We start from the raw sequence: 13153 nt of genomic DNA on the forward strand, positions 1-13153 counted from the left end.
GGAATAGACCACAAGTCACCTTGCCTAGTGATATTGAAAATCCAAGGAGAGATGGTAAAGAGAATTGCAAGGCGGTCACCTTGAGGAGTGGTAAAAATTTAGAGTTGGATGAGGAAAAATCTAAAAGTGAAAATGAGCCCACTTCAATCCAAAGTAGTGTGGAAAAGAGAGAAAGAGTTGGAATTTCGAATTTGTCAAAAGCCGAACCTGAAGAAAATGCTACAATAATTCCTCAGTAAAATGCATCAAAGAAGCTAATTAGCTAGCCACCTCAACCATTTCCTCAATGGTTTCAAAAGCAACAACAAGATGGTCAATTCCTGAGATTTTTAGATGTTTTGAAGCGGCTCCACATCAACATACCGTTGGTGCAAGCTTTGGAACAAATGCCAAACTATGTGATGTTCTTGAAGGATATTTTGATAAAGAAGAGGAGGCTTGGTGAATTTGAAACGGTAGCTTTGACTGAAGGTTATAGTGCTATTTTGAAGAATAAAATACCACCAAAGTTGAAGGATCTGGTCAGTTTTACAATTCCTTGTTCTATTGGTGGTAAAGATGTTGGTAGAGCACTTTGTGATTTGAGGGCTAGTATTAACTTGATGCCCATGTCAATTTTCAAGAAGTTGGGAATTGGTGAAGCAAGGCCAACCACTGTCACTTTGCAATTAGCGGATCGCTCTATGGCACATCCAGAAGGAAAGATTGAAGATGTTCTTGTGCAAGATGATAAGTTTATTTTTCCAACGGATTTCATTATTCTTGATTATAAAATGGATAGAGATGTTCCAATAATTTTGGGGAGACCATTTCTGGCTACCAGAAGGACTTTAATTGATGTTAAAAAAGGATAGCTTACAATGAGGGTGAATGACCAACAAGTGACTTTCAATGTGTTCAATGCTATGAAGTTTCCGGATGAGATTGAGGAGTGCTCTTCTTTGAGTGTGATTGATGCTATTGTGGCTGAAAAATTGCAAAATGAAACTTGTAAAGATGGAGTGGAGGTGATTTCACTTGAAGGAATGGATGAAGAGGAAGAAACCCAATGTGACAGTCAAAATCTCGTGATCCGTAAGGGGAAAGACCGAGTAAGCTGTGCAATCCCACACTGCCTGGGGAAGGTCAAGTATGATGATTCTAAGACTGTGTAGGTATGGGACTACATAGTTGAAGAGGGCTTAAATGGATTGATGGGTACTACCTATATCAACAAGATGCATCTTCTTTTGGGTAGCCCATCACTTGAGAACTCCAAAGTTAAGTGTGCTTGACCTGGGGTAATCCAGGGATGGGTGACCTCCTGGGAATTTTTCCTAGGAAGCATGTGAGTGAGGACAAAGCATGCTGAAAAGACTCGTGTTGGTTTGTAGGGCCAGTCGTCATTCCAGGAAGCAGCCATAGTGACGTGGGGCGTTACACCCAAGTTACATGGGTGTAATCCAAGCAACCTTTTACTAAATTTGGAAGGGATTTTTATTCCTTGGAGTTATCAGAAAGAAATTTCAAGCCTTCTAAGCCATCTATTCAAGAACCACCAAAGTTGTAATTGAAGCATTTTCCTAGTCATTTAAAGTATGCTTATTTGGGTTATGAAGAGACTTTGCCCGTGATTGTTTCTGCGATATTGGGAGTTGAAAAAGAGAATATGTTGCTTGATGTGTTGAAGAAATACAAGAAGGCTATTGGTTGGACTATGGAGGATATAAAGCGTATAAGTCCCTCACTTTGTATGCATAAGATTTAATTAGAAAATTGTTGTAGCAACTCTATTGAGCAACAACAAAGGCTTAATCCCATTATGAATGAAGTGGTAAAAAAGGAGGTGATTAAGTGGCTTGATGCTGGTATTATTTACCCAATTTCAAATAGTTCTTGGGTCATCCCAATTCAACGTGCTCCCAAGAAAGGTGAAATCATGGTGGTAGCTAATGAAAACATTGAGTTAATTCCCACAAGAACGGTGACAGGTTGGCGTGTTTGTATGGATTTTCGAAAGCTAAATAAGGCAATAAGAAAAGATCACTTTCCATTGCCTTTTATTGATCAAATGCTTGATAGATTATTGGGGAAGGAGTATTATTGCTATCTTGATGGGTATTTGGGCTACAATCAAATTTCTAATGCTCCTGAAGATCAAGAAAATACCACTTTTACTTGCCCATATGAGACATTTTCTTTCTGGATGATGCCATTTGGGTTATGTAATGCTCCCGCTACGTTTCAGCGTTGTATGATGGTTATTTTTTCAGATATGGTGGAAAAAACTCTTGAGGTGTTTATGGATGATTTTTTGGTATTTGGTGAGTCTTATGGTGTTTTTTTTGCTAATCTTGAGAAGGTGTTAGAGAGATGTGAAGAAACAAATTTGGTGATTTATTGAGAAAAGTGTCATTTTATGGTGTAAGAAGGCATTGTGTTGGTTCATCGAATTTCTAACGAAAGCATTGAAGTAGGTAGAGCAAGGATTGAAGTCATTGAGAAGTTGCCACCACCTACTACAGTCAAGGGAATTCAAAGTTTTTTGGGGCATGCATGTTTCTATAGGAGGTTTATCAAATATTTCTCCAAAATCTCTAAGCCTCTTTGTTATTTACTTGAGAAAAATTGAGCTTTTGAGTTCACCAATGAGTGTCAAGAGGCATTTGTGACTTTGAAGAAGGCTCTTGTATATGCCCCTATTATTGTAGCTCCTGATTGGTCCCTTCCTTTTGAGCTAATGTGGGATGCTAATGATCTTGCTATAGGTGTTGTACATGGTCAAAGAAAAGAGGTGTTTCATTCCATCTATTATGCAAGCAAGACACTAGTCAATGCTCAATTGAACTGCAGTACCACGGAGAAGGAACTTTTGGTTGTAGTATTTTCTTTTGACAAGTTTAGAGCATACCTTGTTGGGACTAAGGTTGTCGTGTACACGGACCATTCTTCCATCAAGTATCTTATTGCGAAGAAGGATGGGTGTTACTTCTTCAAGAATCTAATTTACAAATTCGTGATAGAAAAGGAACGGAGAATCAAGTGGCTGACCATCTTTCTAGACATGGAGATGGTACTAAGGATAATTTTGAGTATCTAATTAGAGAGGATTAATGTTGTATGTAATGATTATATCAATGGACATTTTATTCTTTAATAAAGTACTCAGTAAATATATGTCTATAATTATAAATAGAGTTCAATCTCATATTTTTAGTGGAGTAATCATGAGATTAATAAATATGATTATTTAATCAAAGAGCTTTTATTAATAATGTAATATTTATTGGAGCTTGATATTATAGGTCCATAGTGTTGGGAAACTTATACATGATCTTTATTTATTTTCATGTAGATCTAATATTAAACAAATTAATATGAGATAACCTAGAACATTTTTCTAAAATTGAATTCAAAGAGAAATAATGATAAGAATACTTACATTATACGCAGCGGAATGGATGAGTCATTCCTTCAGTTTCTCTAACCCTTGTATCCTTTATGTCGTGGAGTATTATCAAGAAACTAAACCGATCTTCAATTTTCTTCACAGCCTTCCAAAGTATCCTTGGAATCACCTAGACTAGAGTGGGTAATTCTCAACACATGAGATAGATACAAAGAGAAGAAGAGAAAAGAACAATAAGGCTTAGAAAATGACTTATGTTTAGAGAGAATCTAAAACGTATCAGAAACTTGTGTTTCAACTTGTCTGACTTGTGCTTTCATCTCTCACTTAGCCTTCCTTTTATAGAATCAATTAGGTCATTTATTTAATTAAAAAATCAATAAAATAATAGCCAATTAGCAGCCCTAGGTCGAAATTATCATGGGCTTTAGGCCCGTGAAATTTCCCATTTGATTATAAGCCCATCGGACTTAAAATCAAGGCCTATATTACTTTCTATTGATTTAATTAATTAAATAATTATTTAAATCCATTATCAAATTAATTATTTATAATTTGAACCTTGATTTAAACTTATTTATTAATATAGATACCAATTTATCTTAATTAATAAATCTGCCATAATTTCTCTTTTCTTCTCTAAATTGTATAACTCTATGAAACTATCCAAAATTGACCTAGTCAACATTAATAATTCTAATTGATAATTAAATAAATTAATTGAGACTATCTAGATGATTTTATCCAAGGTACAGTGGGGACCATGGGCCTATGAAATCAAGCTCCAATAAGTTATCATAAATCTAACAAATAAATTTACTAACTTATTAATTCCTCGTGACTCCGCTAAAGACTCAGAATTGCACTCTTGAATTCATAGAATGCTCTATAATAAATATAGATACGGTATTAATTATCCATTGTTACAACCATAATTGTCACTCAATCATCTATAGACGGTCTACAATGAGATGGGACTAGAATACTGTTTTACCCCTCATTGTATTTTATCCTTAAAATACTTAGTTCCTTGTAAATGATATTTTAGTAAACTAATATTAATTACTGAAATGAGATCTCTATCGTTTAGCACCTTGAACCAAACTAAAAGGAAACCATCATTTCACTTCCTTATCAGAATCTATAGATGTTCATTTCTATGATTAACACTCCCACTCAATTATACTACCGAGTTCCCAAGATGTAAGTATGAGCTAGTCCGTAGGGTAAGCTGGTAACGAACAAGTCAAAGAACTCAAATAATACAATCAGTTAGAATACTAACCACTCAGAATTGAGATTGAATTGACCTATGGTCAACTATATGATATGACTAGAATAGATAATAATGGTATGTTTACTTATCCTATCAACTGTCAATATCGATCCTATCCAATGCAACAAATACATCCGATCTTATCTACTTTGCTAATGTTATAGAAAGAACATAATACTACAATGAGTAAGTAGATCATATCGTAGATTGGCCAGTCAGTTTAAATCCTGTGCACTGACTAATCTTAGGACTAACTTATTTTGAACATATAATCATATTTATATTCTACTGCGATTACATCACTATAAATACGATTAGCTATATACTCGGGATTTAATACAAGTTTATATTAAACAAATAATCATGAAAATAAGACATGTGAGCAAAGTGATTGACCAAGTCAAAAAATGATTTCTATTCTTTTATTGATAATAAATGAGATTACAAAGAAATTGGGTTTTAATTAGGGCATAAAACCCTAACAAACTTCCACATGCACTAATTGAAACTAATGCCTTAATTCTACTAATCCCATTTCCTTGATTTTCTTAACAAATGTAGCTTCTTGTAGTGTCTTTGTAAAAGGATCTGCAAGATTGTCTTCAGATGCAATCTTCATAACCTTCACATCTCCCCGAGCCACATATTATCGAATTATGTGATACTTCCTATCTATATGCTTACTCCTCTTGTGACTACGAGGTTCTTTCTAGTTGGCTATCACTCCTGTATTGTCACAAAACAACACAAGCGGTTTATCCATTTCTAGAATAACACCAAGATCCAGATATAACTTCTTTAGCCAGACTATTTCCTTAGCTGCTTCTGACGCGGCTATGTACTCAGCCTCCATGGTGGAATCTGAGATTGTAGATTGTTTTACGCTTCTCCATATCACAGCTCCACCCCCAAGAGTAAACACCATTCCATAAGTAGACTTCCTGTCATCGACATCAATCTGAAAATTTGAATCGGTGTAGCCTACAGGGTTCAGAACACCACCCTTGTAGACTAACATATAATCCCTAGTCCGCCTTAAATACTTCATGATATGCTTAACTGCTATCCAATGTTCCGGTCCTGGGTTTGACTGATACTTGCTCACTACTCCCACTGCATAGCAGATATCTGGTCTAGTACACAACATAGTATACATTAGACTTCCAAATGCAGATGCGTAAGGAACTTTTCTCATTGCATCTTCTTCTTTAGGAGTCTAAGGAGACTACATCTTTGAAAGATGAATTCCATGGCGGGACGGTAAACGTCCTTTCTTGGAATTTGTCATTGAGAAACGTTCAAGCGCTTTATCTATGTAAGTTGCTTGAGACAGAGCTAAGATTTTGTTCTTTCTATCCCTAATGATCTAGATACCTATAACATAACTTGCTTCAACCAAATACTTCATTCTGGAATTGAGTGCTCTGCCAATTCTTCACATCTGACAATTTCTTAACATTGTTTCCAATGAGTAAGATATCATCTACATAAAGAACTAGGAATACCACTATTTGATTTGCCTTCAATTGGTTAACACAAGGCTCATCAATATTTTTTTCAAAGCCATAGGTTTTGATTATTTCATCAAACCTAAGATTCCAAGAATGAGAAGCTTGCTTAAGTCCATAGATCGACCTATTCAACTTGCAAACTTTTATTTCTTGTCCAGGTACTTTAAATCCTTTTGGATAATCCATATAAATGACTTCGTCAAGCTTTCCATTAAGAAAAGTTTCCTTGACGTCCATTTGTCATATCTCATAGTCAACAGTGGCTGCTATAAATAGGAGGATGCGAATGGATTTGAGCATGGCTACCGAACTAAAAGTTTCCTCATAGTCCATGCATTCTCTTTTGGTATAATCCTTTGCCACTAATCGAGCATTATAAGTCTCGATATTTTCATCAACACCTCGTTTCTTTTTGTAGATCCACTTGCACCCAATGGCCGTAAAGTCACTAGGTGCTTCTACAAGTTCCCAAACGGAATTTGAGTGCATGGACTCCAATTCCTTTTCATGGATAGCCATTGCCTGTTTGAAAGACAACGGATCATCATCACTAGTGTCACCAAAATCCATATTGGTTTCACCATCCAAACCATAGCGAATTGGGTTCCTAGAAACCCTCCCACTACGACGAGGCTCCGTGATTGTTTGCTCAGGAACAGTGGTACTATCTTGATTTAAATCGACTTGCGTAGTGTTATCCCAAAAAATTTGAAAAGAATGACGTGGCAGTAAAATTGACACATGGCATGAGTTAGTGGGGTGATCTGGCTTAGTAATGGCCCAATACATTAGTTAAGGAATTGGAGAGATGGTCAAGCCAAATACGCCCGACCGAAGAGAATATTTGAACTGGGGGTTGCTTGGCTCAGATCTCAGTTTGAAGACCTTAATAATTGAATTGGAGCCAAGTCCAAGAAGTTGAAGGGGAAGTTTGGATTTTGGTTCAAAGGATAAAAGCATTAGGTCCGATCGGACCTAAGCTTAGGGGACCTCTTGTGTCAGACAATGGCACCCAGTTTGATAGCGACATATTTACCGATTTTTGCACTCGGCATGGCATCACCAAAATTTTCTCCTCGGTTGCCCATCCTCAAGCCAATGGGCAAGTTGAAGCGGTGAACAAAACATTGAAGGACACTTTAAAGAAGCGCCTGGAGCAAGCTAAGGGTGCTTGGGCAGATAAGTTACCAGAGGTCCTTTGGTCATATAGGACTACCGCTCGGACGGCAACTGGCCATACCCCATTCTCTTTAGCATATGGGTATGAAGCCATGTTACCTGTGGAGATAGATCCACCCTCTCATAGAAGGACCGTTTACAACCAAGAGGAGAACCATCAATTGTTGGCACAATCATTGGACTTACTCGAAGAGAGGAGAGAGGAGGCAAGCCTCAGAGTAGCAGCTCATCAGCAAAAAGTGGCACGCTACTTCAATTCCAGAGTGCGAGATCGAAAGTTCCAGGTCGGAGATTTGGTCCTAAGGAAGGTGTTTGTTAGAGACCCAGCAGCTGGTGTGCTAGGACCGAACTGGGAAGGACCGTATCAAATTGAACAAGTCTTACCGCCCGGCACTTACAAGCTTGCTCGGTTGAATGGGGAGCTGATCAGGAACTACTGGAATGGCGAGCACTTGAGAAAATATTATCAATAAATACTGCTTGCGGAGTAGTAACTTTGTATCAAGTGCTTAACTTGTTATTTAAGTTTTTGTTTGTGAACTGGTTATTTGCTACCCAGTCACACTATTTTGAACAATGTTATTTTGTGTGGAACTCGTTGTTAGACACGTTTTGTCATTTTTTGTTACGAGTAATAAAAGGGACCACGCGCAGCGTGGTTGCATCTTGCTACTATTTTGCATATGTGTTGATTATTTTTGCTTGGCAGTGTTCAACTGTCATAATAATTTAAACAAAACAGGTCTTCTAAAAACTAAGTGTAAATATATACCGGACAGTGTTCAACTGGTCGGTATCATGATATGAAGGACCAACGTTTAAATAATATTTTTGTAGTGGTCAACTAATGAGATATCTTCGTATATTTTATGTGTTTCACGAGTAGTAACTACTCGAACAAATTCGATCAAGTAGCAAGTGATCAAGGATTTATCAACCTTCAATCACTTGGGGGGCACATAGGGTATACTGATATGTATGTCAACACAGGCAATAAGAACACGAGCAAATATATTTGTTTGGGCTGACTTGTAAGCTTGGAAGTCTAAAAAAAGCCATTAAGCTAACTTGTTTTACAAAGCTTAAGTAACTTAGAATTTTTCAAATTTTAAGTTAGAAACGGATATTCGTGTAATAAAAAATTTATGCTCATAAAAAGTTAGAGCAATAAGAGAATGAGGAAATATATTTAGTATGGACTTATGAAATGGTAAAAAATTTCTAAGTTAAAAAACTAAATACTCATGTGAAACTAAAGGCATCTAAGAACTTTGCTATGAACAATAAAAACTTAAAAGTTTAAAGTTGTCAACAAAGAAAGAGTAAAGTGCTAAATGTCAAAATAGCTCACTAGTTCGAGCAACAAAATACAAAGTAAAGTAAACTATGATGAACTACGAGAGGGAGTCACTGGCGGGTTCCTCTAGGGGGTTGATTGACTCCCTCCTCTGCATCAGCTGCTCCTCTCGCTCGAAATGATAAAGCAGAGCAGGCGGGGGTGAGTGCAGGAGGATTGGCAGCTTCTTCAGCAGCCCTTACTTCACATCTGGCTAGCTCTTCTGCCTGAGCCTCCTTGGAGAAACAATCAAGATTAAGAGGCTTGTTCAGCTTCCAGACCTTATAAAAGCAGTCAAAACTGGCCTCCTCAAAGCGAATCAAGTCAAGCTCCTTTTCTTGCTTCAGCTCTTCGTTCTCGCTGATTAACCTCTCATTGTCTCGAACTAACTCTTTAATCTCGAGGGATTGCTTCTCCAATTGAGTTGTCAAGGAAGCATTGTTTTGAGCCTGCTTCTGGTTCTCGTCAGAAAGCTTTTTGAGAGACTCGTCCCGTTCAGCTACAGTTCTCTCTGCTTGCTCTAGCTTGGATTTGGCCTCCACCAGTTGATCGTTCTGCACCTTGATCAACTCCTTGTAGTCTACGGCTCGGAGCTGAGCATGACCAATGGTGACAAGTGACTGCATGGAAGACAAAAGGTTAGTACAAGTAAAAATACTAATAACACATTGTCTCAAGAAAAAATGCTTACCTTCATCAATTGAGTGAGTCCTCTCTTCAAGACAACTTCGACACTAAGTCGAGGGTAGGAGTCTAGGCTCCGAAGCGTCGATGCATCATGGCCAATATCCTCAAGAAGTCCCTTGCCCAGGTCGCTAACATCACGAAAAAGCTCGCTCGAACTACCCTGGTGAGTAGGAGTTAGGCTCGCAGAAGAAGGAAGGGAAGAGGGGGTCAATGGCGGAAGTGTAGTCGGTCCCTCAATTTTCCTCCCTTGACTGGGCGGTGCTACCTTCTGAATCTTCTGTGGAGGCATAGAGCCACTTCCATCACCAGTTTTCCTCTTTGAAGCAACGCACTCTCAGAACATGTCTGAATCTGCAAAGGGTGAAAAAACAAGGTTGTTAGAGAAATAAACATAATGAAACGTGTACAAGTGTATACTACAATTTTGTTACTCTCTAATTACCCATTATAAAAAATATTCCTATTTTCACTAGACATGTGTTACCTGCGTTGAGGATCTGATCAAGGAACTCATCCTCGTCGTCCGAGGATGAGCTAAGTTCCCCATCAACCTGGATAGCTTTTCCTTTCCCAGGCTGAGTGGGAATAGTAGATCTGCGCTGAGGATCAGGTTCTCTAATGACTAGGTCGCCAGGTCTGCGAGAAAACGGAGAAGGCCCGGGAGAGAGCCGATCAGTCATTTGCTCCGTGCCCTCATTAGACTGACCAGGCGTGTCGTTCTCCCCGGTGGTACTTTCCACCGCCAGATCCTGGTCACATGGCACCAGACCCACCATCTGGAGGAGGTCCAACGTGACCAACCTTTTCACATCCTTCTCTTTAAGACTCATGTTAGCCAACCTTTTGGCCCGCTTAAACATCCCTTCAGTAGGCAATGGTCGCTCGAATGGACCCGAGCATGTAAAGGCCAAGTTGTTGGCCTCAATATCCAATGTGAGGAAGTATTCTTTATGATACTTCCCGGCGTTCGATTTGTGAGAGATGCCGTTGAGATATGTAATCCCCCTATGCCTATGATAGAAGTGGAAGAAGCCTGAGTTGTTGTGGGAAGGATTGGTCCGAAGATCAAACAGGTAATGCACCTCATGAGGAGTGGGCTCGTCCCAACCATTCAGGAAGTAAAGGATGTACAGCGCAGAGAGTGCCTGGATCCCATTCGGTGTGATCTGAAATGGGGAGACGTTGAAGTAATCTGCTATAGACCGGAAATAGATGTGCAGCGGGAGTGTTGCTCCAGCATGCACATGGTGCCTGGACCAGGCGCAGTACCTTCCACCGGGCCTATTGGCTCTTTGATGCGAGCCCGGAAACGTCACGTTTGCCCCGCTCAAGCCTAAAGCTTCAATATGTTTCTGGAATAGCGCAGGATTAAGTTTTGAAGCTTCAGCAATGAACTAGGAGGGTTCTTCTTCTCCCTCATCACGTGGTTTCTGAACGGCTAAATCCTGGATCGCGGTAGCAAATTTCTGAGGAGGCTTCCTTGAGGCTGTGGTAGTGCGGGTTTGATTGCGCTTTACCACCTTCTGTACTGCTCTGCGGGCAACCTCCGGATCATGTTCCTAAGGGAGCCTGTTAGATTGCTTCACCCTCATCGTCGACTGAGAAGCTTGTCGAAGGAACTGTTCCTCGTGGAGAAGATATAAGGCTGAGCGGGGGAGGATCTACTTGAAATGGCGAAGACGGTCTTCTGGAGTGCAACCAGTAGACGAGGCTAGTGAGGAATCACTATTTAAGGGAGTCTCGATTGTTTGCGGGGCGGACGATTCGGAGTCCGTATGATTGTCACCTCCCCTATAGTCAGAACGATTCATCTACAAAAATGAATAAAAAATGGGGAGGTGAGTAACCATACAGAAAAAATTCATCAAAAAGAAGAATTATTTTTATACTTGGAAAATTTTGTCTAAGTTACAAAAATATAACGCATATGGAAAAAATATTTTTAATGCTCAAAAGTGCCTAAAAAGTACTTGGAGTGTTGAACTTATTAAAGTTTGTAGAAGGGGGCAATTTTGAGGTCTTCCTATAAGGTTATGCGTGTAAGTTAACATACAGAGGTTGATTATGCATTTGGAAGGAAAAAAGGCCAAGGCCTAAGAAATTATGTGTGGTCCGATCGGACCACATTTTGGGCTCAAGAGGGAGGTTCTATGCATCCGATCGTACATAGCTTAGCAAGGAGGACATTCGACCCTACTTCCGTGCGAGCCCAACACCAAAACGCCTGTGACACGCCCGATCGGACGGGACATGACCAAAGAGGCGTTCAGAGCTCATGGGTCAGGGAACCATGCATCCACGTGAGCCCAGGTCCGATCGGACACATTTCGGCCAGGAGACGTCCTGCCTCGCCACCGCGCGAGCCTCACGCGAAGTCCCCGGGACGCCCCGATCAGACGTAGCACGCCCGAGGAGAAGACACGCACCCACGATCCAAGTATCTGCCTGGTGTGCCTCGTGCCTCCAAAACACCTAGCCAGCAGCAACATTCTCTGCCCGATCGGGCATGGGTGTCTAAAGGGGTTCAAACTTGGCTGTCAAGGGAGTTGAGCGCTTAATTGCAAAGAGAAGAAAGTGTGGTCCGATCGGACCACACATTTGCCTGAAATTTTTCGAATGACCGATCGGGTATGAAGAGAAAGGCAACCACTTCCAGCCTTGGACGAGAGCTCCGATCGGACATGGGCTCCGATCGAGCCTGATGACTTACCCACAACTCAAGGAGGCATCGTTGGCTAAGGTGCTTTGGCGTGAACTCCGGTCGGACATGAGGTCCGATCGGACCTGATGGATTTTGCACGCCTCAAGAGAAGCGCATATGCCCAGAATTTCTGGGCAAAAACCGAGTGAAAAATGGTCCCTAATTGCATGCTTTGCCTACTCCAAAATCCGAACCAAATGGGCAAAGCCCTAAAAATCCCTAGTCTAAACACATTCCATCATGCACACATACAAAAAAAACAAGATCAAAGCAATAAAATTGAAAGGTTTTCTTCATGTTCTTAGAAACCCATTACACTATCAAAACCCTCAAAACCCATATTCATATTCATGTCAAAATAGCCAAAATGTCTTGAAATTCCTATGAAATTAGGGGTGAATTCGGGTTACCCATGCCACAAACCTCATCAAAACAACAAGCAAACACATTGTACAAAACATTTTCAAGAACTTCAAGAACATTCAAGGCACACATGCATATTCGGCCATGGCATTTTTTTTTTTTTGAGAATTTCTGAAAAAAAAAATATAGCAATCAAAAAGGCATGGAGAAGAAGACTTACCCAAGGTTGGAGAACTTTGGGTTTGCTTGGAGGATGCTTGAAGATGAAGAGCTCCCCCTTGAAGCTTGTGAAATCGGCAAGAAGATGGGATCCTTGGGAGTTTCGGCCAAGAGAGAAGATGAAGGGTTTTTGAGAGTAATTTTTGTATGTGTAAAGAAGAGAGTGTAAAGTGGGGATATTTAAAGGGAAAAAAGTGGGTTTTTCATTTACTTTTGGACCTTTGGTATTCTGGGACTATTTTTCTCCCCACGATCATGGGTGGATTTTTGCAGTGATCGTGGGTCTGCTGCATGAAGATGAATAGTTATTATTTTTTATAATGACGTCAGTTGGAGAAAAAGTTTATTACGTGAATGAATCATATAATAAACTTGGGGGGCAAATGTTATCCCAAATTTTTTGAAAAGAATGACGTGGCAGTAAAATTGACACATGGCATGAGTTAGTGGGGTGATCTGGCTTAGTAATGGCCCAATACATCAGTTAAGGAAT

The 13153-nt window shown here is 39.8% G+C and overlaps 1 protein-coding gene across 1 annotated transcript; it reads left to right on the forward strand.

Moving 5' to 3' along the window:
* Positions 1 to 386: 386 nt before the first annotated feature.
* LOC133815032 (uncharacterized) lies at positions 387 to 854 on the forward strand. Its single transcript, XM_062247926.1, has one exon. It carries the CDS (start codon positions 387 to 389, stop codon positions 852 to 854), a length of 468 nt encoding a protein of 155 aa, XP_062103910.1.
* The last annotated feature ends 12299 nt before the right edge of the window (positions 855 to 13153 follow it).

This window comes from Humulus lupulus, chromosome 1 (assembly GCF_963169125.1).
Source record: "Humulus lupulus chromosome 1, drHumLupu1.1, whole genome shotgun sequence".
Classification (NCBI taxonomy): Eukaryota; Viridiplantae; Streptophyta; class Magnoliopsida; order Rosales; family Cannabaceae; genus Humulus; species Humulus lupulus.